This window comes from Rhipicephalus sanguineus, chromosome 4, assembly GCF_013339695.2.
Source record: "Rhipicephalus sanguineus isolate Rsan-2018 chromosome 4, BIME_Rsan_1.4, whole genome shotgun sequence".
Classification (NCBI taxonomy): domain Eukaryota; kingdom Metazoa; phylum Arthropoda; class Arachnida; order Ixodida; family Ixodidae; genus Rhipicephalus; species Rhipicephalus sanguineus.
The window spans coordinates 68,532,737-68,560,670 of NC_051179.1; the positions used below are offsets into that span (position 1 = coordinate 68,532,737).

A 27,934-nucleotide genomic window follows, 5' to 3' on the forward strand; every position below is an offset into this window, starting at 1 on the left:
CTAGCATTGTTCTTGGGAGCATTACTCACTTATAGAAGTGGTAAAGCATAAGTGAGCCTTATGTATGGTTTGTGAAACTTTCCCCAAACTTATCTCACATTTATACTTTTTCTCGTACTTTCATAAGCCAACTTTTCACAAAATTTAAGGTCAGCACAACTCTCTCCACTCAGCACATTGGAGGCTAATAGTTTTGTAGCCCTTTGACACTGTTTTGAGGTCGCATTGTCATGTCTGTCATTGGCAAGATACATTTTCAGTCTAAAGGTATGCTGCTGGAGGTATAGGCATGGGAAGAATGCAAAGCGTTTCATTTCCTACTTCCGTCAAGGCCTTGCATATTCAAAACGCCCCTTGCGCAGCTGTTGCCGTCTGTCTGAAGAACAGTGGTTATACAAGCATTCGGTTTTACGTGAAAGTTTTTTTTTTCCTGGCAGGTAAAATTGTATTCATAGAAGTAGTAGCAGGTCATTGGCAATTTGAACTAATATTCACGCTGTTATTCCAAGTGACTATTGCAGATTATTTTGTCTTGCTGCAGGTAACACAATAAAGCATGAACATGGTAATAGCCTGACGATTAAGCTTATTACTGAACGGGCTGTAAATGTTGAGGTTTGAGTAGCTCAGTGATGCAGAGTGCACTGCTTGTCACTGTGGACGAGGTATTTTTAATGGATAAAATTCGCAAGGTTGCTGCGGAAGTGTATTTGATGAGACACGGCAAATGCGTGAATTTCACTATGCCATCCAGCTTCACAGTCTGGTTTGCACATGACAGATGAAGTCCCCTTGTCACATGGGTACTCTTTGCTAAAGCTGGTTGGCAGTGTGGTACATAAGCTGTGCACATTGCAGGTTGGCTGGATACCAATGTATTCTTGCAAAACAAAGGGGTACTGAGTGTTGTGAAAGGGTGACTTGTTTGCATTGGGCCGATACCTGTGTGCCATCTGGGTTGCTTTTGTTTCTACGTTGTTAAGCCTTCTGTGCAAAACTACCTCTTGGTAGCTAATGTTTCTCTTTGATGTCATTACATTCATTACGCATAATGTGCATATTTTGAGCAGTGTGGTGCATCTGTTCAGAAGTTTTTGTGAGGGTGGGTTGCTGCATGAGTTTGTTCCAATGCAGGCCAGCTTGTGCAGTGGTAACTCCACTACAGCGTCAGTTTGAATTGTGAAGCTAATAGTCAAGCATGCGGCCTACTTCTTTTTGTTGTCATGGGTTCATTTCCTAGCATACAGTTGTCATACTCTTAGAGAGCCAGATTGCAGACATGCCCGGTGCAAACTGTAGACAGTAAAGATTGATTCACAGCTTTTTATTTTTACTTAACCAGCTTTTTACTCATGTGTACCTTTAGGAAACACTCTTTAACCTGTATTACAACTGTATTAGTACAATAACTATCTGTTGAATGGGCTTCTCTGAAGGTGGGTCTAAATGAAGTGTTAGGGGAAAGTGCCTTAGCTTGAGCCATTCTGGGCATCAAGAACAAGACTCGACTGGTGCATTTCACTTCTTGTTTGTATGCTCTGTACGCTTCGCTTGACGCTCGCCGCTTGTTCTTTAAAGGTGACGGCAAGGAAGAAGTGGCGGAGGAGGAGGAAAATTGCGTGGAAACTGCGGAGTCATGTGCTGCGACAACCGAGACTCCAGCTGCGGTGACGGAGGAAGGTGACAGCAGCAGCAGCAGTAGCAGCTCTGGGGACAGCAAGTCTGGAACGGGCGAGGAAGCCTCGGCAGAACCCGATGAAAACGGTGCTGCCAAGGAGGCCTGCCCACCACGGCACCAGTACTCCAAGGCGGAGCTGCTCAAGCTGCGAAATGGTGACCACAAGCGGCCCGACTGCTTGGATCCGGCCTACAATAAGTGAGTTCGCTTTGGTACTCTCGGCTAGAGTCTTATTCTCTCCAAAACAGCTGGCACAATATTTAAGATCGGGTTTTTTACTTTTGTCAAAAGTCCACAAATTGAGTGACAAAACTTGTCCTTTGTGCATCCTTACAGCTGATGGACATGCGTACATGGCCATTTGTGCAGATTCTCTGTGTGGGACCCCTGTGTGGTCAGGCAGCGCTGTGTGCTTTCATGAGCTACTGCAACGGCTGGTGTCTGCTCCTTATTCTTCAAGTTAAATATTTTTCAGAAGCACCAGGAGTTGGATTTTTCCCGAATAATAGTGTGAAAGGCGACAAGAAAAGCCTCATGTGTACTAGCAAGAGTGTGGGTTGAACTGCTGGTGTCTGAAAGGAGTGTGTTCTTCCAATTTCATTCACCTTTTCCTTATTTGTAGACACTTATATGTATGTACCTGTACAGCTGTAGCTATTAAAGTGACTCTAATGAGAAACATTGTTAATCTTGGTGATAAGTATATTCTTTCAAAACTAGGTAATCACATGATCAAAGTTAGAAGGCTAATGGTCATATTTTCATGTCTTAAATTCCATGTCCCAACACACCAGTACACCAATGTGATGTTGCAGATGTTAAAATAGTTTTTTGTAAAAAGTTTCCGAAACTTGTGATTGGTCGTTGGCTCTTTTTAGATGTCTATTTTTAATGACGAACAGTCTACTAGGACTTGACCTCTAAAATTCATGGCATCCCATCAGGCTGGTACAGGAACTTCAACTCCATGTTGCCGCCAGCCGTTCCTTTCTTGCTCCTCTTCTATACTCGCGGACAACTTTTCTTGGCAATGAAGGGAAGGCTAGAGAGCCGAACTACGCGTGTGCTGCCGCTGAAGAATATAATCCCACAATCGCCTCCGTGTTTTCTGCGTGAGATAAAAAACATTACTTTATTTTCTACGGGACGCTCTTTGAAAAGAGGATCAGCAGGCACCAGGAAGATATTTATATTTGTTTTACTTTATGGAGTTTCATTTCGCGTTTTTGGGCGCGTGAAAACGTCGCACCTTTTACGTGCACCTCACAGTCAAAATGGCTTCTTCGTCTTCAGGTGAGCGATCGTCACCCTCCAGCTTTTCCGATGACTCGCCGAAGGAGCTTGCGACGAATTTCACTAACAAATGGCTGTCTAAGTCTGTGACGGCCGCTCGAATAATCAAACGGCCGTCACAAGAGATACGGAAGGTTCAGAAACCAAAACTAAGTTGAAAAGCGCGCCGAACCGGACTACTTCGCGGAGCAGTACATGTGCAGTAGCTACGCCTCCGCAGCCTTTGCTGCATTGCCAAGAAAAGTTGTCCGCGAGTATAGCTTACCAATTGCCTTCTTGAAATAAAAGTGGGGCTTTAGCATTGTGCACAGGTAATTTACTAATACAGGTGCAGTCATATTTCCATTCTTTATCTTTTTAATTAAAACTGTTACGATGATGAGTTGGATTGTTTATCTTTCTGTTGCAGCTTGTCCGGCATGTGGGACCCCGAGCGGTGGTTTTCGGGCAAGCGACGAGGCGGGTCTGTGTCCCCCACCGAAGAGACTGCCGCGCCCTCGGCGGGCGGCACTGCTCCCCCCCCTTCGTCGTCGGCGGGAGGAGGGCAGCAGCGCAGCAAGCGGGAGCGGCTGGACTCCGAGGGGGGAGAGCCCAGTGGCAGCTTGGGGGGGGCCCCCAAGCGTCGGAGCAGCACAGACCCCAAGGAGCGGCTGGCACGGGAGGAGCGCGATGACCTGGTGCTGAGCCCCCAGCGGCGCAGCTTCGGCACGGGCTGCCACGTCAGCCAGCCGCCCCGGCCGTCCTCGGAGGCCGGCTCCAAGGACGACTCGCAGGGGTAATTTGACTCCTGCAACCCCTGTTTCTGGAGCGCGATTTGAGTGTATCTGCATGCTGTACTGTCAAAAACTTGACAATGGGCTAGTTGGTTAAACATGGTCAACTTTTCTTGTGCAAACTACAGTGGAACCTCGTTAATGCGTACCTGCCGGGAACGCCGCGTAACTACGCACTAAACTGTAGTACGCATTAACCACCAAGTAAAAAGTTGCACCTCCACGCGTACGCCATCGCCGCCAGCAAAGAGATAAATACAGTGCCGCAGCAAATATTGCCTAAAGTACCCATTGCAAAGCCTTTTCTTTCTCTTGGAGAAAAGATTCTGGTACTCTCGCACGACCGTCCGATAGAGCGCGGTGGCGACGCCAAGGAGCATTTCGGAACTTACAGGGTCCGGTATACGCAGTGACCGACATAGCGACAGAACGGACAGTGTCGGCTTTCCGCGATATATGTGCGTGCATCTGTACCGCGATCTGCTCCCAAACGAAAACGCGCAGTTCCAGCGAAACGCGGTATGGCTGCGTGGAGCCGATCGTCTCCTGACTAGTTGCGTGCAGCGCGTCGCCTTCTTGGCTCACGCCGTCTGCCGGGCCGCTTGCTGTACCGCACGCGCGCATTTGTCGTGGGAGTGTTCTTCGTACCCACTTCGCTCCAGACCGTGCACAGATGCGGCGAGTAGCTCGTTCGGTTAACGCGGCGATGACGAACTTCCTGCAAGCGATGCGCACTTCGCGACGCTCTAGCGGTCCTGGCATAGGACGGAAGCGCGTTTGGGTGGTCGCCCAATAAAAGCGTGCAGTATGGTTACAACAGCGCTACGCTTGCTGTGCCATACGCTTGCGTTTAAAACGTGATAGCGTTATGCAAAGAGGTTTCTCGTAGCCCGCGACCAGCAACGCTCAACTCCGCAACAGCGAGCTGCTTTTGTTTTTGCAAAGTGGTGCGGCTTGAACACGGCCCCGCACAACGAGGCGGCAGCGATCGTCGGCCCAGCGCGCAGGAATTGGAATTGTCGCCTATTAAAGGTGTGCAGTAGGCTTAAAGTAATGCTGCACCGCACGCGTGCCCGAGCAGATATCTGAAGATACCTATTGTGATAAGGTTGCCGGCGATAAGTCATGCTGGCGCGTTCTTCGGTGGCCGCCGCCTCACCTTCGTTCTTTCCCGATGCTTACCCGCAAAGGCGTCGCCGCAATCGCGCAGAAGTCGGAATCGGTGATCGACCAATCTACACACTTCTCGAAAAGAGGGAAAACCTTTGGCGGCACATTATGGCGTCCGGAAGTTTCGCGGCCCAGCAAAATTTTATGCTACAAAAAGTTATCGTGGTACGCAGGGTACGCACTAACCGGTAGGCGTAGGACGAAGCACTACGGCTTAAGCGGTCAGCGAATGCATTAGGCTCTATGAGACTCGGTCGGAGATTTGTCGCAACTACGTTTTAACAGTTAGTACGCTTAAAGTGGGTACGTATTAACGAGGTTTGACTGTACAAAAATAACTGTACACAGTGAAGAAAGACGGGTACAAAACACATCAGTGCAAACTATCAACCGTTTAATATGGTGATGAACATGAGATACAGAGATGTGTTTTATGTGTCTCTTTGCTTTGTACAGTTCTTTCAACAGTGAAGCTGTTCTTAGTCAAGGTTTGCACACCCGATGATGGCGTAGCGCTGGTCACGTGGCCTCAGACCGATGATGGCGTAGCGCTGGTCACGTGGCCTCAGAGTGTGGCGAGAGTGGTAGTCGGTAAGAAGGGGTAGGGCTGTGCCTTGCCAAGGTGGGTGAGGGTGAGGCTTGATGGGAAGGGTGAACAAATTAGAGCTGTGCCAAGAGGTGAGTGTGAAGGCTCAACCGAGAGGGTGAACCAGTAAGGGACCCACTAAAGGTGGATGAGGGTGTGCTTGACGAAGGAGGGCATCCGCTTCACTGTTTTGACGGTGTTTGCGAAGTGGAGCTGGCCGCATTTTTCTTGTGGTTTGCACAAGCAATGTTGATCGTGTACTGTCAGATCTTTGTGATAAACTACTACATAAAACTAAGTACAAGTTATCACTGAAAATCGGCATGTAGCAGGTATTTGTTTGTGACGTCTATAACATCTAATGAACATATTGGATGAGGCTTCGGAGTTGCACTCCAAAATATTTTGCCATTGGCAAGGCTCATTATCAGAGTAGTGCATTGCATGATTGCGCACAAATGTAGGCAAGTAATACATGATTTAGTGTGACCTTAATTATACAATTTATACATGCAGTATAAGTAGTAATTATGCTCTAGAAATTGTTGCGGATAAAATATAACTGCTGCAAAACATGTGGAGCAAGACTTATTACCGCACTACTTCCATTGCTTCTGCAGCATGGCCTCGTAATCATGTAACGGAATCGGGGAATTTATGAGAGTTCCTTTCTCTGTGGTGCTTGCAGGCTACTTCATAGGGAGCCCCCCAGCCGGCGCATAGGTAGTGGTCGAATCCTACGAGACCAGCGGGACTGGGATCGTGAGAACAGAGACCGCGAGTACGGCTATGGAGGGCGGCGGTTTGACGACTCCAGCCACTCAAGTGGTGGCGGGGGTGGCCATTCCAACCGCTATGGTGACCGGCGAAGAGGTAGGCAAAGTGAACCTCCCAAATTTTGCTGCATACAGAGTGATGGAATGTTGAATTGTGATGTTCTTTAGTGCAACAAGTGTTCTTTGTTCATCTAAGGCCAGTGCAGTGCGATTCTGCTTGGTGGATAAAAATATATTTCAGCCGAAACGTGTCAGTCAGTGATGGTGGGCCTGCTTTCTCCCATCACTTGCAACTTCTTAACATGATTGCAGTCACTTTCTTTTTCTCGGTTTTCTTTTTTGGAGGAGGAGGTAAAGGTTCCATCTCGTTAGCTTCTTACCACAGGCGCATTCTGTAGTGCTTGCAAACCCCTGGGGGCTTCGTGGGCAATGTTTAAGTATGTGTTTGCTGTTTTCCCTGCTTAGGCCATCAGTGTAGTCTGTTTGTCAGCTACATGATTATTAGACGCAAACCTTTTTATTGCTATGTTTGCGACAATTGCATGCACAGTGTAGAAAAATAAAAGGAATCGCTCAGTATGGTGGTTTGTACAGAAATGATTGTCATTTTGCCAGAAACTTGCAGCTGCAACTTGCAGCAAAACATGTGCGTGCAAATTTCAAGAACAGCGACTATTTTCTGCTCTCGCAAACTAAAGTATAAAAGCAAGAATTCAGCAGTTTCTACAGCTTTCTCAGTGACCCCCCTGCTTGACGCTACCGCTTGAAAGATGGCAGCTTTTTATTTGTCACAATGTAATTTGCAAACCATGCAGGTTTTTCATGAACCCTTGTATAATGTTTTATCAGTCATCAAGCAAGCTGCGTTTTAGCTTTTAGCTTGCTAAGGAAATTGTTCCTTTATATTCTCCTCAGTACCATGGTATCACTTGGATGCTTCGATCCTTTTTCTTTTTAATTAGCTTAAATTAGCTTTTAGATTAGTTTAAGTTAGTCCTTTTTTTAAATTAACTCTGAAGACATTAAAGATGAACAACCTGGATATGAAGTTTGACACTGGTGGACATGAATGGAAATGTTTTAAGCACATTGTCATCAGCATTTGTGAATGTTTGCATTAGTTTGGCCTGCACCACTGTCATCACAAATGACGAAAAGCGCCTCTACTGGCTTTTGAAATACGGCAAGTTGACATAAAAATCGAACACGGCTTTAACACACCACACTATCATTTTGCATCCTCATCCCTGCATTTAGGTGAGACCAAAGATTTACAGCGAAGCTTAGTCTACGCTGTGCCGTAGTCTTCGTAATAGTACAGTAAAACCTCGTTAATTCGAACACGGTTATTTCGAAATCCCGCATAATTCGAAGGGTTTCTGTGGTCCCGTATTTTGCAATGTAAATACGAGTGGATAATTTGAAGTGGCGGTCAGCGCCAGCCCGGTTATTTCGAAAACTTTGGGCGCCATGGTGCCAATTCCCGATCCCGATTTCGCCGCAAATCCGCGGAAGCAACCGCCCTTAGGAGCCACAGGGCAATGCAGTGTAGCGATATTATTGAGTGACAGTTGAAGCAACCCAGCCTCGCTGCTGCTAGCGCAAAAAAAAACAAACACAGTCTTGTGGTCAGCTAAAAACGTGCGCCTGCGGAAAAGATTAGCTTTACTGCAACACAGCGGTGACACGCGGGCAGCATGTCGCATGCTTCTCGCAACGTCAGCGCGTCATGATTTACCCATTATTTTTGGGAAAAGAAAAGATAATTAAAGGACGGTCTGATGGAATTCATGATGTATGTGAACCTCCGATTGGCGGTTGCTTCGGCAATTTCCGCACTTGCACTGCTGGCGGAGTTCTTGCCTGTAACGCCTACTTCGAAAACTCTGTGAAAACTTCAATGATCATGTTTTCTAGCCAGAACACATTGCAGATTCCGTCACACTGGCCATTATCATATTCTTTATTTTACCAGAAAGACTGGGCGAATGGTCGCATCATGACGCGCTGAGGTTGCGAGGAGCAGGTGACATGCTGCCCGCGTGTCACCACTGTGCTGCAGTGAAGCACGCCTTTTCCGCAGGCACGCATTTCAGCTGACCACGAGACTTCTTCTTTTCTTTTCTTTTTTTTTTTTTTGTGCGCTGATAGCAGCGAGGCCTGCCGTTTTCCCGAGTTCGCTGCAAAAATGGGACCAGGTATTGCTGGAAAACAACCCTTGAAGCCACAAACTAGAAGGCCAAACGACCACCTCTGATTACTTTCAGCAATTCAAAGTTCCTTGCATCCCGCTTTTTGTATGTTTCGTTAATTCGAAAACCCGCTTAATTCGAAAGTTTTTCACAGTCCCAGTGACTTTGAATTAATGAGGTTTTACTGTAGTTGTAGTCGGCACCAGGTCACATGGTCAGATGGGGAATAAATAAAACAATGATGATGATGCTAAATGGTGAGGCTGCATGTGTTCCCGTGCAGCCTTGATAAAGTAGTAAGCGTTTTGGGCAAGTGGGTGGGTGGAATGGGCCATTGCCTCACTGCAACGCTACCGTAGCCCTCCAGCGTGGCCATGAATGAGCATATTGTAGCACGGTATCCCCATGGCTTAACCTGAAGAACGGAGAAACAACAAAAGAAATCCTTAGTGGAGACTTTGCCCAACTTTTGGAGTAAAACGTAATGCCTGATGAAAGGGGCGACAGCTTCGCTGTCTGGCTGTTTTCACGGCATGGAACTGGCTAGAATTTTTTTTATGTAAAAGAATATGTGGATACTGCTACTTTCTCAATTTATGCGGAGACACTGTCTTTAGCGTCATAACAGGTTTTTGAACGAGGAATGTGTTTTTCACATGGTAGTGAGAAAAACATCTTGGAAGAGTGGGTATGCCATGGAAAGTCTCTTGGTCTGAGGTGGTTAAACCTGCTTAGTCAACTTCGGTTGGTCTGCGTTTGTCTTGCATTAGTCTATACGTCGCAACTTCTGCGCGGTAGAAACGCATCATTTGCCGTCGTCTTGCGCTTAGGTCGTGACGAACGCATTGAGGAAGAGGAGGAGCCCGAATGGTTTGTGGGTGGCCCGACCAGCCAGCACGACACCATTGAGCTGGTGGGCTTCGAGGAGGACCCCGACGCCGGCAGCCGGCCCACTCGTGGCACTTCGTCTTCGTCAGCCCGGCGCATGCGGCGCAACCGTGAGCTCGCCAACCGCAAGCAGCAGAACGGCCCCGAGCGCCGTTCTCCCGATCAGGACGGCAGTAAACAGGACCAGCAACACCAGCAGCAGACAGGCGCAACATCGTCGTCCAAGTGTTCTACTGCTGGAACAACCACCACCACCACCAACTCCGTGCCTGCTGTTGCAGTATCTGCAGCATCTACACTCAAGAGTGAGCTTGTATTTCTTGCTTTCTCTTTTTCTTTAAAGTAAGGGTTTCCAGTTGTCGAATTTCATAAGTGTAAAGCTTGCTCTGTTCACACTTCTTCTGGCTCTGTTCTCATAGCTTCATAGTGAGTGCAACTTTGCCTTGTCTGACAGGAAACGACAGCCGAGAGTCTTCGAGCACAAGCACGAATTGTACCACCGACATGAGCAAGTCGTCGAGCGATGGGCCTGGAGAGACGTCGACGCCACTGATGTCGAGTCCCACTCTGCCCGACAGTGTCGGCGCTGCACCGCCAGCCCTGCCCACTCAGGATGGCTTCGATTTCAACGACATCTTCAAGCCTGACTGGTGTCCTCGGTTTCTTTCGGTTGGTGCCCCTTTTCGTTCGTTCTTGCCCTGTCTTTAGCAGTAAAGCGTTGTCTACCAGTTACAAGTACGGCTAACCCTTAACTGTGACAGTCACAAATTACTAGTCAAAACGGGTTCTCCGAGTGCGGTGAGAAAGGCACTTGAGTGTTAAGATTTGTTGTCTCGCTACAAACAGATCAGGGAAGTTGAGTAGCCTGTAACTGTAGTCCCATAGTGCCTTTAACACTGTAGAGGCAGCACTACTGCATTATAGTTACAAAAACGCATATGGTTGCATCTTAACATTGACGCTTTAGTGATGAAACAAGCGAAGAAAGACTGAGGCAGATAAAACTGATTTGTATATTGCAGAAAGGCAATACTGCCTTGCCACAAACCTAAATCTGAATATAGGAGGTTATTGTTTGACATTTTAATTACTGTTCCAGTAGTAACTGAAAACTAACATTATTTTGCTTGGCAGTAACTGTAACTGTCACAAGTTATTTAGTGACAGTTACATGAAGCTGAAAATCATCTGGGTTACTTTTCAGCTTCAGGTTACGCTGACACTTACTTTTTACTGGTAAAGTGCTTGTTGGGGGTTCGGTTTAGCAGAGCTGAGAAATATACATGTTGACAGCTCAAGAGCAGAGAGTACGCAGACATTTATAAATTACTAGTAAAAAGCCGGTCCGCAGAGTGTGGTGAGAAAGGCGCTTGCGTGTTGGGGTTGTCGCCTCACTACAAAGGGATCGCTAGGGAAGATGACGTACAACCCAAAGAGCAAGCAAAACCAGTCCACCGAGAAATGGGGAGAATTGCCTAGAAAGCACAGGTCCATCGTGGTGATGGTGATGGGCACTTGATTTTTTTGCGAATGATCACCATGTGCTTAGGACTACTCTTACTTTGCTGAAGATAAACGGCACAAAAAAGCACGGCTGCAAAAAGCTAACACCCAGCTTGCAGCCGTGCTTTCTTGCGCTGTTTGTCTTCAGTATGAATAACAAACTAGCCTCGTCATTGTACTGCATCTGGTTTAGGTGTTAAGCAGCTTGTGGAATTTTCCTGCTAAAGCTAATATAGTGAGACCGTAAATATGCCACTGCAGGTCACATGACTATGGGAATGATTGGTAGTACACGAGTGGTATTGCACACGAGTGTATCGACAAAACAAATTGCGGCCTTTGTACTGCTCTGCGATTCAGCAATCTTGAATGTTCTCTGCACTAGATGTCTTGGAGTATTTTAGTGATGTGGAGTGGGGTATTTTAGTGATGACCACTTCTGGGTGTTATGCGAACTTCAAAGCATAATTGTATCCTTTTCAGAGTACGCGTGGTGCTAGATCTGGATGCCCACAGGGCCGTAACTTGTGAAGTTTCGTTTTACGCAATGATGTTTCGTTTACGTGTAATGATGTAGAATGTCATTGTAATTTAATGAACACCTTGCGAGAGCATAGGCTTTTGGCCATGTAATCATTCTTATTACCTAAAGGGATTCATTTTTTATTTTTTTCTTGAAAGTGACTGTTGAAGAATAGAGCACCTTTTTTGCCATTTGTGGAATAAACTCGTGTAATCTAATGATATTGATATTTCGGACTTCAGATTGGCTGCCCCCTTTGAGTCTGAACTTCCTGTCTGCAATGGTAATGGATATTCTGAATTAAAAAGAACATTGTGGGCCACAAATTAACTGCCACAGACGAGCTCAACAGTATTCTTTTTACCTTGTACAAACCAGTGCAACACACATTTTACACTGATGGGTAGCTTGGCAGCTACAGCATTGCGCTGCTAAGAACAAGGGCTCTGGTGTGATTCCTGCATTTTGCTGAATGCAATATGCAAAGATGACAATGTACTTGAATTTAGATGCACGTTAAGGAAACCCTAGGTGGTCAGAATTAATCTGTAGACCCCACTGCTTCGTGTCTCACAATCGTGTTGTGGTTTTGGCACATAATACAATGCTAGATTTAAAATTTCCCTTGTACGCCATTGTGAGGGGTGCCATACGTACTCGGCGACAACTTTTCTTGACAGCACTGTGGCAGCTACAGAACCTAAGCGCATGCCTGCTACTGTGCCAAAGAATAGTACTTAAGTTTACTGATAATTTTCTCATTTAGCTTGCTGAAATGAATGCTGCTTTATTTATTATGAGACCCAAACAGTTGTGGGAAGTCGTAGGTAAAATACAGTTATTGTTCACTTTGCAAGAATGCCTTCCTTTTCTTGCCATTTCTTAGACAGCATCGCCTTTTCAGCACGCCCGTTTTCCAAAGTAAACACGGTGTCCATGACGTAGTGGGTCAGTATGCGGCCGCAAACGTGCTTTTTAGTTCTCAAAGAAAAATGTACTTATAATATGACACGAAAATGTATGCTGAGCAATTGAAATGTTTCTCCCATTCACATTTATCGTGCATATGTTTTTCTAAACGCGTTAATGATGCGTGCGAGCAAAACCGAAATCAACCGCAAGCTGCAGTACTACGTGCGGAGCAACGCGAATGTGCGGAAGCCCAGCCTCCGTAGCCTTCACTCCACTGTCAAGATAAGTTGTCGCCGAGTATAGCACTGAGCAGTGTACAACTGGTTAGCTGCTTGCCATAGGTGTGTCCCAAACATGTGCTTTTTGTGGGGCACTGCTTGGCCTGCCCACACAGGAGGACGCTCTGGGCGACGGAGACGCCGGCCCGAGTGGGGGCAGCCGCTTCTCGCAGTGGTTTCGACGCGAGAGTCCGCCTCTAGACCAGCAGCTGGTGCCTCCCCTGGACAGCGGCCTGCTGGCTGCCCTCAGTGGGAAGGCCGACGACGGTATGGACCACCACCACCACCACCGCCGCCACCATCACCCGTCGATGCAGCGTCAGGAGAACGACCTGGCCTCGCGCATCCTCGCTTCAGGTGCTTGTGCCGCCATTGCTGCCTCGGAAGGAAGTGGCACCGCTGCTGCCTCCCTGTCGCCACCTTCCCCCAATTCTTCCCTGCTTTCTCCCCAGTCTCCTTCGTCCCCTGCACAGGACTTGTGCATTCTGCCCGAGGCCTGCCTTCCTCCTCGCCTCTTGGAGAGCCCTCCCTCTCTTGGCTCGTCCCTCTCCTCCTCTCCTTTCCACCGTGCGTATCCTACAAGTGTGCTCCCTCCGGGGTGCTATTCTGGACTTGGTCGATGTGTGCCATTTTATCAGATACAGTTGAACCCCTGTATAAAAGACACTCACCAGGGAGCAGACCTTGACCCTTATGCGAGGTGTCTTTTAAAAGCAGGGTGCCATGTTCTCATTTTCAGATCAACCCCTATTTCAATGTAGGCGCACTGGTGTCTCTTATACCCAATGGTCTGTTACATCAGTGTCTCTTAGAAAGAGGTTCAACTGTTTGCTGTGTTGCTGGCTCTGATTGGTCTCGAGGACTGCAGCAGCCTCTCCAATTGGCTCGAAATGCCATCGTTGCAGAACCTGACAATGTCCGGAATAGCACCCCTGCTTCATTTTCCTGCTTCTTTCTCTTGCATCTTTTCTTGCAACTGCAAAAGAGCTCTGCTATGCAGCACGGCACTTCAACAGCTGTAGAGCTACTACTGCTGCTGCCAAACTCGAGGTCAAGAGCAATTTTTACATACAAAATTTGTCTGGAACATCTTGAAAATGGGATTCTAGGGAATATATTTAAAATTATCTTCATATTTTTGAGCCAAATACACATCGAGGTGCCGTCAAGCCCTGTGTACAGTCATTGTCAAGTCTCGAGACCACAAGACAAGAAAAGTTTGCCCACTACGTACTTCGGCAGGCAGCCTTAAATTTAGACCTCCAGCCTGCTCTAAAACACCTGAACATGTACTGTGCAGTTCGACTGAATACATTTGCAAATTTCTGGGAAGTTCCAATTTTCTCGACCTAGTTGTTTCTAAATTTGTGGCGCAGACTGTACAATAAAATTGCACTGTGTACCTGGAAACCGATTGACATAGTCGGAAATTTTGAATGAACGAACACTTTTGAGATGTACAAATTGATGAAATACATTTTGATGTACAAATTGATCAACTAATGCTTTTGAAGCATGTTATTGGTGGAGACTCTCATAAACATCTCAAATGGGGGGACTTATGTGTTAGCCCTGACCAATCACATCAGGGAAAATCAGTGTAAAGCACCAAAACTCCTCCAACCATAGACGCTGACATTTCAGATCTTAAAGTATATGATATCTTGAGTCACTGTATTGGTGACAGTGACCTGAAGGTACCGACCATGTATACACCGGAATTTTCAAAAAGGGCCATTTTGTTGCGTGCTGTTTCTAGTCTCAGTTTTGCATTGTATAGCTTGTGGACTAGCTGAACAAGGAGAGGTTGTGGTGTCAAGGTGGCTATGGCGATGAGAGCCACTTGTGCTGGTGGCAGCACTTGCACACAACACGCCTCTTCTCCTGATTGTATTCAGCCAACGAAACTAGGCTTGTGTGAATAGTGAGTTTTATGTTCGAAGCCAATGTCAAGCACAACAGCTAATGTTCGCTCTTCAACCGGTCTTCTGTAGCTGGTGTAACCAGCAGTGATGGCATGCTGCGGGTGCCCACACCGGACTCTTACTTCACGCCCATCAGCCCTGCCTTGCCACCGGACCGCATGTCTCCATCGCCTCCCATTCGTGACGGTGCTTCCAAGAACATCCTGGACATCCTCATGGATGCCAACATCAATGTTGAGGCCCACATGCTCAACGGTGATGCTGCAAAGACTGCCCAGCTACGGGAGCACGGTGAGTGAACAGGACCTGACATTCCAGTTCTAATTGTCGGCCTTCATTCGTAGGGACTTGAGTAAAAGGATACAGGGAATGTTTTATGGTGCAAACTTCTTTGATAAGAAAAGCAGATGTAACAAAGCAAACCTAAAATTATGTTCCTCGCTGATATTGACATGCACCAAGTACAAAACCTCATTAAGTTTTTGACAGAAGAAGAACTAGAAAAATAACGTGCTGTCCTGGAAAGTGTAGTCCAAATTCGCAAAAAAGATTGCGAAATTTCGCTTTGAAAGCAAAGCAGTGATTGATATCGGAGGATTTTACTGTTGCACGAAGCTTTAGGCTTGTACACTCAATGACCACAAGCACTTGCTGTCCCTTGCTTCAATACTTGAAGTACGCCGCGTCTGCAGGCAGATCACGTAAAAAAAACATGTAACGCAAGATGCACATTAAAACTGCCATTTTCTTGGCTTGACCAAAGCGCGGCTACTCAGGCCTTGTTGTGCTCAGCCGCATGCATCATACTTCTTGTTACCTCACACATTTACAGTGTGGGGAGCACTGCACATCAAGAGCATTGGAGTCTCTCGAAGAGATCACATGATTGTGCTCAATCACTTCACATAGGCCAAGCCAAGGTCATGGACAAACGGGCCCGCACATCATGTGTGCACGTTGAGTTGCAGCCCGGCTGTGCAAGTGGGGCGTGAGAGAAGCACGTACGCTTGCCAGCACACGCATTACATCATGCAACCCCACACCTACACAGTGCGGGGTTGCATGATGTAATGCGTTGACTTGTTCGGCTTCATGCAATAGCTGAATCTAAGCATCAGCTAGTCTGAACCATGCGATAATGGTATCTGCTCTCTTGCTGTCAGTAGCAGCATGCTTGTGCTCCACTTTCTGTACACGTGTTGTCTTTTCAACTTTCTTCTTAATCTGTGTAGAATCTCGACTTTACAATCTCAAATGGAGGGATTAACTACGTTTGTGGAGCAAGTTGGCAAAAATTCCGCTGGCAGTGTTAGTGCACTAGTTACTGTGCCAGACTTTCTTCTTTATATTTGCACGTTTTATGTGTGGACATTGGTGATCCAAATTTGTCGTATAAAAATTTGTCAACGTAGGACTCCTAAAATGTGCATCATTTAGACTCTGGTAAATTAGTCAGTCTACAGCATGGTGAGCTGGTACTTTAAGGTGACATTGCAACCTGCCTTTTCTTTTTCTAGCTTACCAAGCTTCTTGAAGTGACATTGGTGTTCTTGGTACAGTGTAACATTTAATTTACAGACTTTTCTCTTTAATCTCTCCGTATGCTTGTATGCTTAACCTTTTGCAAGCTTGAAAATGGTGTGCATCTCTACTGTTCATCCGGCTTTGCCCAGATGTTGAGACTCTGTTGTTCTGTGCAGCCTTGTCTGGCAAGGCCAAGAGCGTGGAAGAACTGGAAGCAGACCTTAAACAGGTGGTTCTTGGCGGCCACAACAGGGCCGTTCAGCAACACCACCACCACCATCACCACCACCACGAGCAGCAGCAGCAGCAGCAGTCTCAGCAGCTTCACCACCCAATGGGGATAGTGCCAACTCTCAACCTGCCCCAGCAGCAGGATCAGCAGCACCTGCAGGGCCTGCTGAGCAAGCTGGGGGCACACCCGGGGGCCCACGGAGGCCCACTGGTGGTGCCCCCGTCTTTGCCCGAGAGGGCCCTTCAGGAAGAAGACCTACTAAGGGCCGCTGGCCAGGCACCACTACCACAACCCATGCAGCATCACGGTACGTGCTTTACCCACTGTGACGGCTTGGCAGCTAGGCGTTGCAGAGGCGAGAAATACGCATGTCGGCAGCTTGAGAGTAGACTGTCATTTACTCGCAAGTAAAAATGGGTGAGCCGCATTGTCACGGAGGAGGCATTTCAGTGTTGGGGTCGTTGCCTCACTACAAAGGAAGAGCAATGAGACTTGAGGTACGATGTCGTAAGCAGGAGAAACGGTCCATAGAAAAGTGAGGGGAGTTTCCTATCGCGAAGAGAATGCAGGTTCATCATGGTGAGGCTGGTCTTCTATAGATGGCTTGCATTGACGTCACTGGAACTGCCATGTTGGAGCACCAGCATGTGGGGACGCGATATTAGTGAGGTCATATTGTTATTAGAACACCACATGCAGGTTCTTTCATTATTCATGCACAGGCATTCCTGCCACGTCGTTTTCATATCGATGCAACTCGTTTGTCATCAAAGCCACCACCGTGGGATGCCAGTACGTACAGATGCTGCGTCCATGACGTCACGTGCAAGCTATCTATTGACTCTTGGAAGGGGGTCAGAGAGAAAGAAGCCACAGATGGTTGCTACAGGTTCGACTCTTAGCCACAGTAACCCCATTTCAATGGGGCCGAAATGCAACAGCACCCGTGTGTTTAGATTGAGGTGCACATTAAAGAACACCAGGTAGTCTAAACTATTCAGGAGTCCCCTACTCTTGTCTTGTAATCTTGTTGTAGCCATTTCTTGAGGTTTTCAAAAGCAAATTCGCTGTAGCAGATGCTTTCAGTTATGATGAGCGCTCTGATTTTGCAGAGGCAACATTGCACTGTGCTGGTCAGTGTGGAAATTTCTGCATTGTATTTTGGTTTCCTCTAGAGTTGTGTGAATAGCAAAATTTTGGGTGCGAAGCGAATTCGAATATTGAAGTGTGAGTGTGAATCTAATATTTTTCTAATATTTCTAGAATGTTTTTCAAATACTTCGAAGCGAAATTGCAGAAAAAAAAAAGAAATTGCAGAAAAAAAGAAAAAAAGAGGATTCCTAAGCATATTCCTATGAGATAACATGAAAGTGTTTCTTTTCGCTAGGTTGATGAAGCACTGTCGGGGTGGTGTTTCGTAGTTGTCTTATCAAGAATGAGGCAATGTAGAGGCCGAATTCTATTTATGTGCATGATTTGGTGCCACCAAAGTGTTGCCCACAACACTTTACACGTGATAGGCAAAGATGCCATTTCCTCATCCTCTCCTCCTCTTTCAACTTCTGTGGAAGCCCAACTGATGTGGCGGACAAGGGTGTGCTCCCTTCAAGTACGGAGTTCCAAATCTGCCTCGTAGACGTCGATATCTAAGAACATCTGAAATTTTGGATGCCAGAAAGCTTCGGCTTCCGATTTTTTGGACTTCCTGCCCAAATTTCAGGTCCAAAACAGCATTGAGCCCCCCACCTCTGCCACATCTTTCATCTCCATGTTGGAACCAGTGTTTTCTTGAGTTGATACATTTGCGACCGTAGCAGAGCTTGAAAGGCAGCTTTGCTGCAATGCCGGGGTGTGATGAGGTGAAGCATACTGAAAATCTAGGGACCACTTCCAATCGGCCGTTGACTGTCTTGACAAAGTTCGACCGTAACAGAGCTTGAAAGGCAGCTTTGCCGCAATACCGGGGTGTGATGAGGTGAAGCACATTGAAAATCTAGGGCCCACTTCCAATCGGATGTTGACTGTCTTGACAAAGTTCGACCGTAACGGAGCTTGAAAGGCAGCTTTGCCGCAATACGAGAGTGTAATCAGGTGAAGCATATTGAAAATTTAGGGACCATTTCCAATAGGACGTTGGCTGTCTCTTGGCAAAGTTCGATCGTAACGGAGCTTGAAAGGCAGCTTTGCCGCAATACGAGAGTGCAATGAGGTGAAGCATATTGAAAATCTGAAGGGGTCACTTTCAATCGGACGTTGACTGTGTTTTTTGGGAAGTTCGAATAGTTCGAATAGTAAAATTCCAGTGCGAATCGAATCGAATAGCAAACACTATTCGAAAAATATTCGAAATTTCGAATATTTGCACACCCCTAATTGTCGGAGAATACAGCCCGTACTCCACCTCTTCCTGAACTTCGTCACATGTGATGCGACGGTGAATGGGACCGACACGTGATTGTTCACGTGTCGGCACACTTGGCCACGATCTTGTAGACTGATGGAACCGTAGAGGGGAGAAGTTTTATCCACGGGAACGTAATAGTTGCACGAGATTTCCTTGGCACCAACAGCCGGAGGCATGAAAGGACTAAGCACACGCAGCACACTTTCATGACCACTATGTCAACTTGCAAGAAACTCTAGGCAGCATGAGAAGAACATGAGAAGCATGGACAAGTCTGTCAATGATTATGAATCCACAGCAACGTGACGGTGGCTATGAAGGCCAACCACAAAGGCCTTATTTTTGCTAACTGTGTACGCCAAAAAAATTTCAGGGCAAGACTGCGTCATGAGTGCCATCTTTGGATAGAAAATGCTGCTCTTAAGAGGCCATGCTTTCGCTGGCAGGAACCGAAAATGCGACATGAGTGACGTCCACACCACACTGTGGTGTTGTCACCCATGAATCCAAGCCAAGCTGCATGAAAAGTCAACATGGCCGCTTAGAGTGCCAGCTTGCACGGGAACGTATCACGCTGGAACGGTCCTACAGCTGCGAAGTAACGACAGAGGTCGCAGTGCTGTGTATCCTATCGCAGTTGCAGCGGGACTGGCCTAGAACAAGGTACCAGCCATGACAATGTAGCACTGGGGAGCATACTAATGGCAGAGTTCTACTGCATGGTATTACAGGCTGGAAATCCAAGATTAAAAGCAGGATATTCTCAGTCAGGCATATGGAAATTATGGTCTGCCAATTTTTTTATTCTGACTGTGCACAATTTGTTTTGGGAAACAGCCTTCAGTGTCTGGTTACACGTTCTTCAGGCATGGTTCGTGGCAGTGGTGGGGACGGCGTGCAACAGCCACCCCCAGGTCTGCTGTCGCAGCTGCTACGTCCACCTGCTGCTGCCGGCAAGGGCCCAGTCATGGCCCCCCAGCAGCAGCAAGGTGGCCAGGACGTGCTTGTGAAGATCTTGGCCGGAATGGGGCCAGTGTCGCCGGGACTGCAGCCGCCCCCGATGGCAACCCACCAGCCCCTGAGCCCCACGGCCCAGTTGCTTGCTGCTCGGCACGACCCCATGGCTGGTGGGTCTCCGTGCCTTTGCTCGGGTTCTGTGCTGGCAGTTTGTGAAGTGTAGCTTTCCTTGTGGCCTCCAGAAGGTTTTGGCGTTGTGGTTGGTTCTGGTGGTTCGAACTTTGGGAAAACAGTGCTGTTTCGTCTGCATGAATATCCCAAATGGCTGAAGAGATTCTGGACCGTTAAGAGAGTGGCACCTTCAGGAATGCAGCATGCCGCAGTATTCAATATACTGAATGGAGGTGAATGGGACTTCCGATATAAGCGTAGAACAATGCTATACCATCGCATAAAATTTTTAGTAGATGTTGCATGTTACGACTGTTAAATATTGCGAATAATGATATATGGTTGCATTATTCTAGCGCTCCCCCATTTGTGATGTGCAGGTAATTTTACATTAAGAAAGTGAACAAAAACAAACTTGATGCCGATGTAACTTCGGAGTTAGATTGTAACGTGCACACCAATTTGAGGGTAACATTTAGCAGAAAAAAGTGGCCACAAGAGTCGTGCAAATGCGGTAATCTGGTTCAACTCACTTGACCGTTATTTCTCAAACTGGTTGCAAAATGGGTGGACGTTGTTTTTTCCATGCACGCAGCCGCAGCGGCGGCTGCCATGCTTCGGCAGCAACAGCAGCAGGAGATGCTGAACAGCCTGCTGAAGCCACCAGCACCACCTGTGGTGACCACCCAGCGGCCATCGCCCACTCAGCAGCTGGGGCTGCTGGCCCCATGCCCGTCACCCTTGCCAGGTGGCCCACAGGATCCTCGCAGAGTGCCCTCCCCACTTGGTAGGAATGCAACAAAGTTGGCTTGCAAAAGTGATGCCATGTCAAGTGTACAAATACAGTCGTGCTTCGGTGCGCCAAACTTGCGTATAAGTTCTCTTCAAGAAACTGGTGTGTGTGTGTGTGTGTGTGTGTGTGTGTGTGTGTGTGTGTGTGTGTGTGTGTGTGTGTGTGTGTGTGTGTGTGTGTGTGTGTGTGTGGTGTAATTTTACGAAATGCTGCCACCGCGGGTAACCTAGGAAGCTAGATGCAGTCGCTGACAGTTTATTTGGATGCTGAAAATTCAGACATGCTTGTTTATTCGGAGACCTTCGCGGCACCGCCACTCATCCCATTGAAGTAATGTAAACTCGCGACCAAAATTTCGGACTTCCCACTGTGCGCAGTTTGATTTTTCGGACTCCGGCCGGCTGATCGAGTGCGATGTTCAACACCATGACAAGCTGTCAGCGATGTTTACAATATTTTTTCTAGGTTGCCAGCACTGAAATGTTGCACTAGCTATAGCTGAGGTCGTGCCAGTGTCAAAATCTACGCAGAAATTACAATTGCCAATCTCGAAGGCTATGTTTGTTGGCTACACGTAATGGTTGCCTTCTGGCTTTAGCCAGTCAACTATCCATTGAACGGCTACCACGGCCAAACAGCAGGCCAAGCCAAGCTCAGTCGTCTCGGTGCTGCGTTTGAGGTGAATGACAGCATGTACGAGTACAACGCAGATTCCAACTGAAGAAGAGAGAACGACAACACGAGCACTGCAACACCGACTAGCCCAACGTCGTTACCTTTTGGTGCTTGAGGGCTTGCGTTATCTGATGTTTCTGTGGCTAGGCTTGATCTGCGTCCCACGCTTCGTGTCTGGCTCCCTTGTTTGTTGCTTGGTGTGATCTGCTGAAATCGCTCAGACGCCACCCGTTCCATGTGTGCAGTCGGAACTAAAGAAACGCGGCAATTACAAGGCCCTGATGGCAAAAAAAAGCAGCAATTATTTGCCAGGTGGAAGGTGGCAGACCTCAATCCGAAGTTAATTGATCGAGAGTTTTCATCTAGTTGGGCGATGAGATCATCCATCAGCTACTCGAACAAACGCATGCGGACAGTGACTGCCATGATGACGCGCCTCCCAAACCACAGCCATCAAATGCGGATTTAGCGTTGGCCATTACTGTGCTATTGCTGACCTACAGGAGTGGCCAAACATTGGCTGAAATACAGGCAGACTTGGTGGCGCGCAAGCGTGCGTGCATGTGTACACGCATATTGACAAGTTTTTTTCAGGCCACTGAGCCAATAAAGGTGCTTTTTTCTGGTAAATCCTCTTTTTTTTGGACTCCCGATTATTACTTTTCAGCGGCCGAGTCTGAATAAATGGTCAACGACTGTAGTTTATTCTGTAATGCTGGAAGATTAAAGCATCAATTAAACAAAGTCTGTGATATAACTAAGTGTTTCGCTGCTAGTGCAACTTTTCTAGGTCGAGGTCTTACTGTACCATGGAACCTTAGTAATTCAAACTCCAAGGTGGCTGTAATATTAATAAAATAAAGCTAAGCTTGAGCAAGACAGCTTCTTTAAATGTTGTGCATTTGATAATGGGCACGGTACAGTGTACGACACAATTGGCAACATGACTGCATAAAAGTAAAAGTGAAAAAGTACAGGCCAGTGCTTGACCTGTTGTTACGAGTCTTCATAGTGGTGTTGGATTATAAACACACTGGGCAGCTGATGAAAATGTCCTTCATTAACTTTGCAGTGTTTGGCCAGCACCCGTCGCCCATCCCTCCTGTGGCAGGGCCCACGCCTGGTGCCCCAGTGCAGTCTTCAAACACTCTGCAAGTCCATGTGAGGGCCGAATACCTTGTACATTTATTGTCCGCTACAGTAAAGCCTCATTCATTTGGATTTCGTGTTATCGAGAAAAAAGATTTCTGAATTGATCGATTGCTGCATTATCGAAACAATGAACAAATGGCTATTAAATCGGTACATGGCTGGGCAAAGATACTTCTCAATTGTATCGAGATAGGATACAAGATGCCAGCAGAACAAATGTATCCGATACGATACTTGCCATTGGTGTCTTAATATACTTCGATGCATTAGCAAATTCCTTAATACACTCCCATTGTTAGGGCCATTGCATGTTTAGTTTGCTAGCAAACTTCTCTCAGACATTCATAGCTTTTTCTTGCAATGAAGACAATAACGGGGACAGGTACACAATAACAGGTTCCATTCATTGTGTTCGCCTCTGTCCCTATTGTATTTAACACAAGAAACTGTGAACTGTGGCCAAGTAGCCTAATTTAATCGCGAGGCAAAAGCAGCGTGCACTTCGACAGAGTAAAACGAACACGAGGCACAGGTGCTGAACTAACTGAAGTTTTATTGTTCAGACACCGTGGCAAATGTACACCAGGCATTGAAACAACAAACGAAGCAAATGTTGATAGGTACACATTCTGAGCAGAAATCGAGAAAAAACCATGGTTATCGAGCCTCCCCTATAGGAAACGCAAATCTTTATTTATAAGGGCTATGGAAGGCGTACTGTCACAGCAGTCTTTTAGGCTTGCGATTTTCTAACCTCCGATTTCTCATGTCACATTGTCGCCACACCGGTGCTCATGCTACTGTACTGAGGTGGGCATCCACAATGCTCTTGAGGGTTCAGTTTTCGAACGCATGCAACTGTGTCCTGTGGTGCAGAGCGGAGGCCTGCGTCCTCGTGTGCCATCCCCGCAAGAGCTGGCGGTGCACACGCAGTCCATCCTGCAGACAGCCCTGCTCAAGAAGATCCTTGAGGACCAAAAGCAGAAGGAGAACCTGCGCAAGCAACAGGAGGCCCAGAGGTACATCCTCTCTTTCTATCCTTGGCATTAAGGGCTTGCTTTTTGCATTGTGTCCCTGTTCACCGAAGTTGTTGCTCATTTGGTCAAATAATTCCGCTTTGAATAGTGTCTATGGTATATATCTCATGTTACAAAGAAGAAATGTGCATTTTTGTTATGACTGAACTTACTTGCACAATGTTTAAGAACTAGCCTTGTGCAAGTGTCTTTTTTGGTTGAGGAAGCAACATTGCATAGTAGCAGGATTTGGTTCGGAGCAGGGGGCAAGTTATAGCAAATTTCAAAACTAATATAACTGGTTATAATTAGCCCATATAAGCCTGTATAACACGCTGTTAAACATTAAAGATATAATAACCGAGACGTAGATAAAACATGCATTTAACCTTGAAGTGTGGCTTCGCAGCAGTACTGATTTCCCCTAGATAGGTGGTCTTACGGCAAAGCAGCCCCACGCTGCAGTGAAAGAACCTTTTCAAAGGGTTTACATACGGTAAAATATACGTCTATTCGTTTGTTTCGAATACCACAGAATTTTGGAAATTATAAATATATATGCTGCAATATTTGTTCGAATATTCGAAGCTCGCAAATAGTCGCCCAGGCCTACATAAGTCCGCCCTGAAGTTCTCGCACCAGTTTTTCATAAAGCCATAACTATTGACAGCATCCGATATGGCCTATTTTATCAGTTAAATGTCCTGAGGGTGTCCTAGACTTAGCAAGTTTTGGAAATTTTTGTTATTTGAGCAAATGGAACCAGAACACAGATTCAAAATCCATAACATTGCAATGACTTGCCGATGTTGCTGTTCTGGTGCGAAACTTTTATAACATAAACACTGACCTTTATTTCGTGTAATGAGTCGCCCCGCCACGGTGGTCTAGTGGTTATGGTGCTCGACTGCTGACCCGAAGGTCGCGGGATCAAATCCCGGCCGCGGCGGCTGCATTTTCGGTGGAGGCGAAAATGTTTGAGGCCCGTGTACTTAGATTTAGGTGCACGTTAAAGAACCCCAGGTGGTCGAATTTCCGGAGCCCTCCACTACGGCATCTCTCATAATCATATGGTGGTTTTGGGACGTTAAACCCCAGATATTATTATTATCGTGTAATGAGTCTGGGATGTCGAGAGTAGTGATGAGGAAATGCTGTTTGTTCAAAGCTGGTATAAATTGTACTTTCACCTAACGCTTACTCTGACTCTACCTGAATGCTAATCTCATCTTGCGCATGCTTCTGGCCTCCTGTGTCTTCCACGCTACTCGCTCTCTGTCTCTCCTCTTGTGCTTAGACGCTTGGCATGGTTCCTGCATGCTCCCTTTGTCCCACACCGACAGCCCATCTTCATTCCGGCGTAAGTGCCTGCAGTGCTCTTTGGAGTATCAAGGCTGCAGAATATATAGTCTTTGCTCACTCTTGTAAATCAACATAGTCTTAATGATACAGCAAAACTTTTCGCCCATGCCAGGAGGAAGTGTGCGACCGTTGGGCCTGTGAAAACCATTGGTATGTTTGACTACGGAAGAACCCCTCTGGTATGTTTCTCACAGGACTGCGAAAAACGCTCGGTAGCCAGGGAAACGTACAGAACATGCCGTTAAAATAGGAAAAGTGCTGCAGAATAGTAAAACAGGCGCGTTGCACTTTGGCTCAACCTCTAAATTTATTCATCAGTTTATGGCTTGATCCTTTGATGCCCAAAATTTTATCTTGATATACAGCATCAAACTCTGGCACGCATAAAGGACAGACAAAATATGCCAATCACACTGTCAAAAAAAGTTTATTCATAGCTGAATAATGAGGTGTTACTCCAGAGCAACGCTCTGCTTATGAGCTCTAGACGCACAGTAGGCTTCGTGGTTTCCAGATGGCACCAGCAGTATCATGCAGCAGCGAGCATTCAAGAAAAAAATCGTTTTAGGGCTGTTGCCCCAGGGCAGCACTGGGCATTAAAGGTTTAACCCTTTGCGTCTTTGATGAAAGTCTGGCGTCTTTTTTTTGCACCTCTACCAGAACCAGGCCCTTTTGAAGCACTTAGACGAAGACAAAATTGCTTGAGGCCCGTCTATGGTAAAACCTCGTTAATTCAGTCACTGGGACTGTGAGAAACTTCAGACTTAAGCGGGTTTTCGAATTAACGAAACATACAAAAAGCGGGATGCAAGGAACATTGAATTACTGCAATTAATCAGAGGTGGTCGTTTGGCCTTCTAGTTTGCGGCTGACCACGAGACCGCTGACCACGAGACCGCGTTTCTTTTTTCTTTATAACTTTTTTTTGCGCTAGCACCAGCGAGGCTGGGTCGCTTCAACTGTCACTCATTAATATCGCTACACTGCATTGCCCTGTGGCTCCTAATGGCCGTCGCTTCCGCAGAGTTGCGGCGAAATCGGGATCGGGAACTGGCACATGGCGCCCAAAGATTTCGAATTAACCGGGCTGGCGCTGACCGCCGCTTCAAAATATCCACTCAGATTTACATTGCAAAATACGGGACCGCAGAAACCCTTCGAATTATGCGGGGATTTCGAAATAACAGAGTTCGAATTAATGAGGTTTTACTGTACTTAGATTTAGGTGCATGTTAAAGCACCCCAGGCGTTGGTCAAAATTTCTGGAGTCCTCCACTACGGCGTCCCTCGTAATCATATGTTTTTCGCATGTAAAACCCCAACAATTATTATACAAGCACCTGAATGGATGGCCTTGTTTGCTGCAGTCACATTGCCAAACTAGTTTGCTTACCTCCTCGGCACATACAGTGCAGCAGCAGTTCACAATGTACTGGGCAGAAACGTGGGAAAGGCATGTGAAAAGGGGATTCTAGTGCATAGATATCTGTACAATCCTTGTTGGGACCAAATGCCAGGAACAATACATGCAGGAAAACTTAAAGGTGAGGAATGTACGAGTGGGGTTCTGCTGTAGTCTGTTTCGAGCACCTAGAGTACGCCCTCTGGCGGTGCTTTGTTTGCTGCAGTTCTTAAGAAGCATCGCGCTCCAGCTTGCAGCAATCGAGGCACTCTTGCCTTTGAGGTGGGAACAGGACGGAAATTGAAGAGAATCGTGGTCACAGGGGGCCTCTAGTAGCTCTGGGGGCAGCTGAATGCATCTCATACAGCCATTTTCGGACTCAAAAGCGCGAGATTTCATGCAGTCTGAGCATTGTAGGTGCCAGTCAAATGTACCATGGGGAAGAAAGCTGTCAGAACTAGCTAAGCTATGAGCTTGTTCTTACTAAGGCTTCTGTTCATATCGGATTTGGTGGTTTCTCTATTAATAACCCAATCCCGATTCTCCTCAACTTGTCATCACTTTGTAATGTCTCTACCGCTTGCTGACAGTTCAGTGTTCTACGAGCAAAGTTACGTCTGTTGGGCACTGAGTCTACTAAAGTGCAATGGCTGAGCAAAGTGTGTTGCGATGTGTTGTTTGTATAACTAGAGAAAACCTGCCAGCTTTTCAGAACTTATCATGAAATTTAATATTACTGCACAAATCACCAACTAAAGTCTCAACGCCCATCGTGTGAATGTCACAAAGTTCATAAACATTTGTCTAATTGTCTCATTCTTGCAATGAATATAGAATATAAATGTTCACACAACTCATAATTAAAAAAAATATCAACAAAGCTTTACTACACTATAGAACATTGTGGTCCAAATTTGAAAAACTAACATAATTTCGTATGACCAGTGTTTCACCTAATTTCACTACTTTAGGCTTTCACTAAGTGTTTTTAATATTCTTGCGGCAACAGGTGGGCTAGTGGTAAGTTAAATTTTGCTGGAAATAATCGTGCTTAATTTTTGCTCTTCAGGTCAGCACTGCACCAGGTCACTACGTAAGTTAGTTGTTCAGCCGTTATTTTTGCCTGCTGCCCTTTTCAGAGGTGCTAGGAATTTTTTGACAACCATGGGGGGGGGGGGGGGGGGGGGCAGTTGAATGGGAACATTGAGATATACCTCTACTTCAGAGTTTTTCTGCTACAGAAACCTTTTAAGATTACCGTACTTTCAAATGTCACTTATATTCCTCTTAGTGAAAGAAGGGAATGAGGGCATTATTTTCTAATCATGTTGTTTCTATTTTCTAATCATGTCGTTTTTGGGCGAGGCTGAACGCTACTGCCTATATTCTTAGTTTTTAGATTGGTATATGGCGCCCAGACTATACAACGGTCTTGTGTGGTCCTTTCAAAGTCATATACAGTAGACTCTCGTTAAACGGAACCTGAAGGGAACCAGGAAAATGTGTTCCGTTTAGCAGGAGTTCCATTTGCTGAGAGATGAACATGAGTGCAGAATCTAAGTACGAAACCAATCATATTAGAGGCAATTGTTCCATTTAAGCAGCAGTTCCATTTAAGAGATTTCCATTTACTGAGAGTATACTGTAATTCGGGTACCACTTTATTCGCATTTTTTCATCATATTAGACTTCTGTGATGCACAACCCTACATTTGACACTGCGAACTTCCCTAATGACATTTCTTGCAA

The 27,934-nt window shown here is 46.5% G+C and overlaps 1 protein-coding gene across 1 annotated transcript in view; it reads left to right on the forward strand.

Moving 5' to 3' along the window:
* The window catches only part of LOC119390187 (uncharacterized), a 52,667-nt gene that overhangs the window by 8,699 nt on the left and 16,034 nt on the right, over positions 1-27,934 (forward strand). The window contains exons 2-13 of the mRNA XM_037657749.2: positions 1,579-1,876; positions 3,381-3,746; positions 6,189-6,373; positions 9,299-9,661; positions 9,811-10,025; positions 12,689-12,929; positions 14,567-14,788; positions 16,198-16,560; positions 19,524-19,784; positions 20,381-20,572; positions 22,326-22,414; positions 23,282-23,424. Of these exons, the coding sequence (XP_037513677.1) occupies positions 1,579-1,876; positions 3,381-3,746; positions 6,189-6,373; positions 9,299-9,661; positions 9,811-10,025; positions 12,689-12,929; positions 14,567-14,788; positions 16,198-16,560; positions 19,524-19,784; positions 20,381-20,572; positions 22,326-22,414; positions 23,282-23,424 (2,938 nt within the window). The remainder of the gene's footprint in view (positions 1-1,578; positions 1,877-3,380; positions 3,747-6,188; positions 6,374-9,298; positions 9,662-9,810; positions 10,026-12,688; positions 12,930-14,566; positions 14,789-16,197; positions 16,561-19,523; positions 19,785-20,380; positions 20,573-22,325; positions 22,415-23,281; positions 23,425-27,934) is intronic.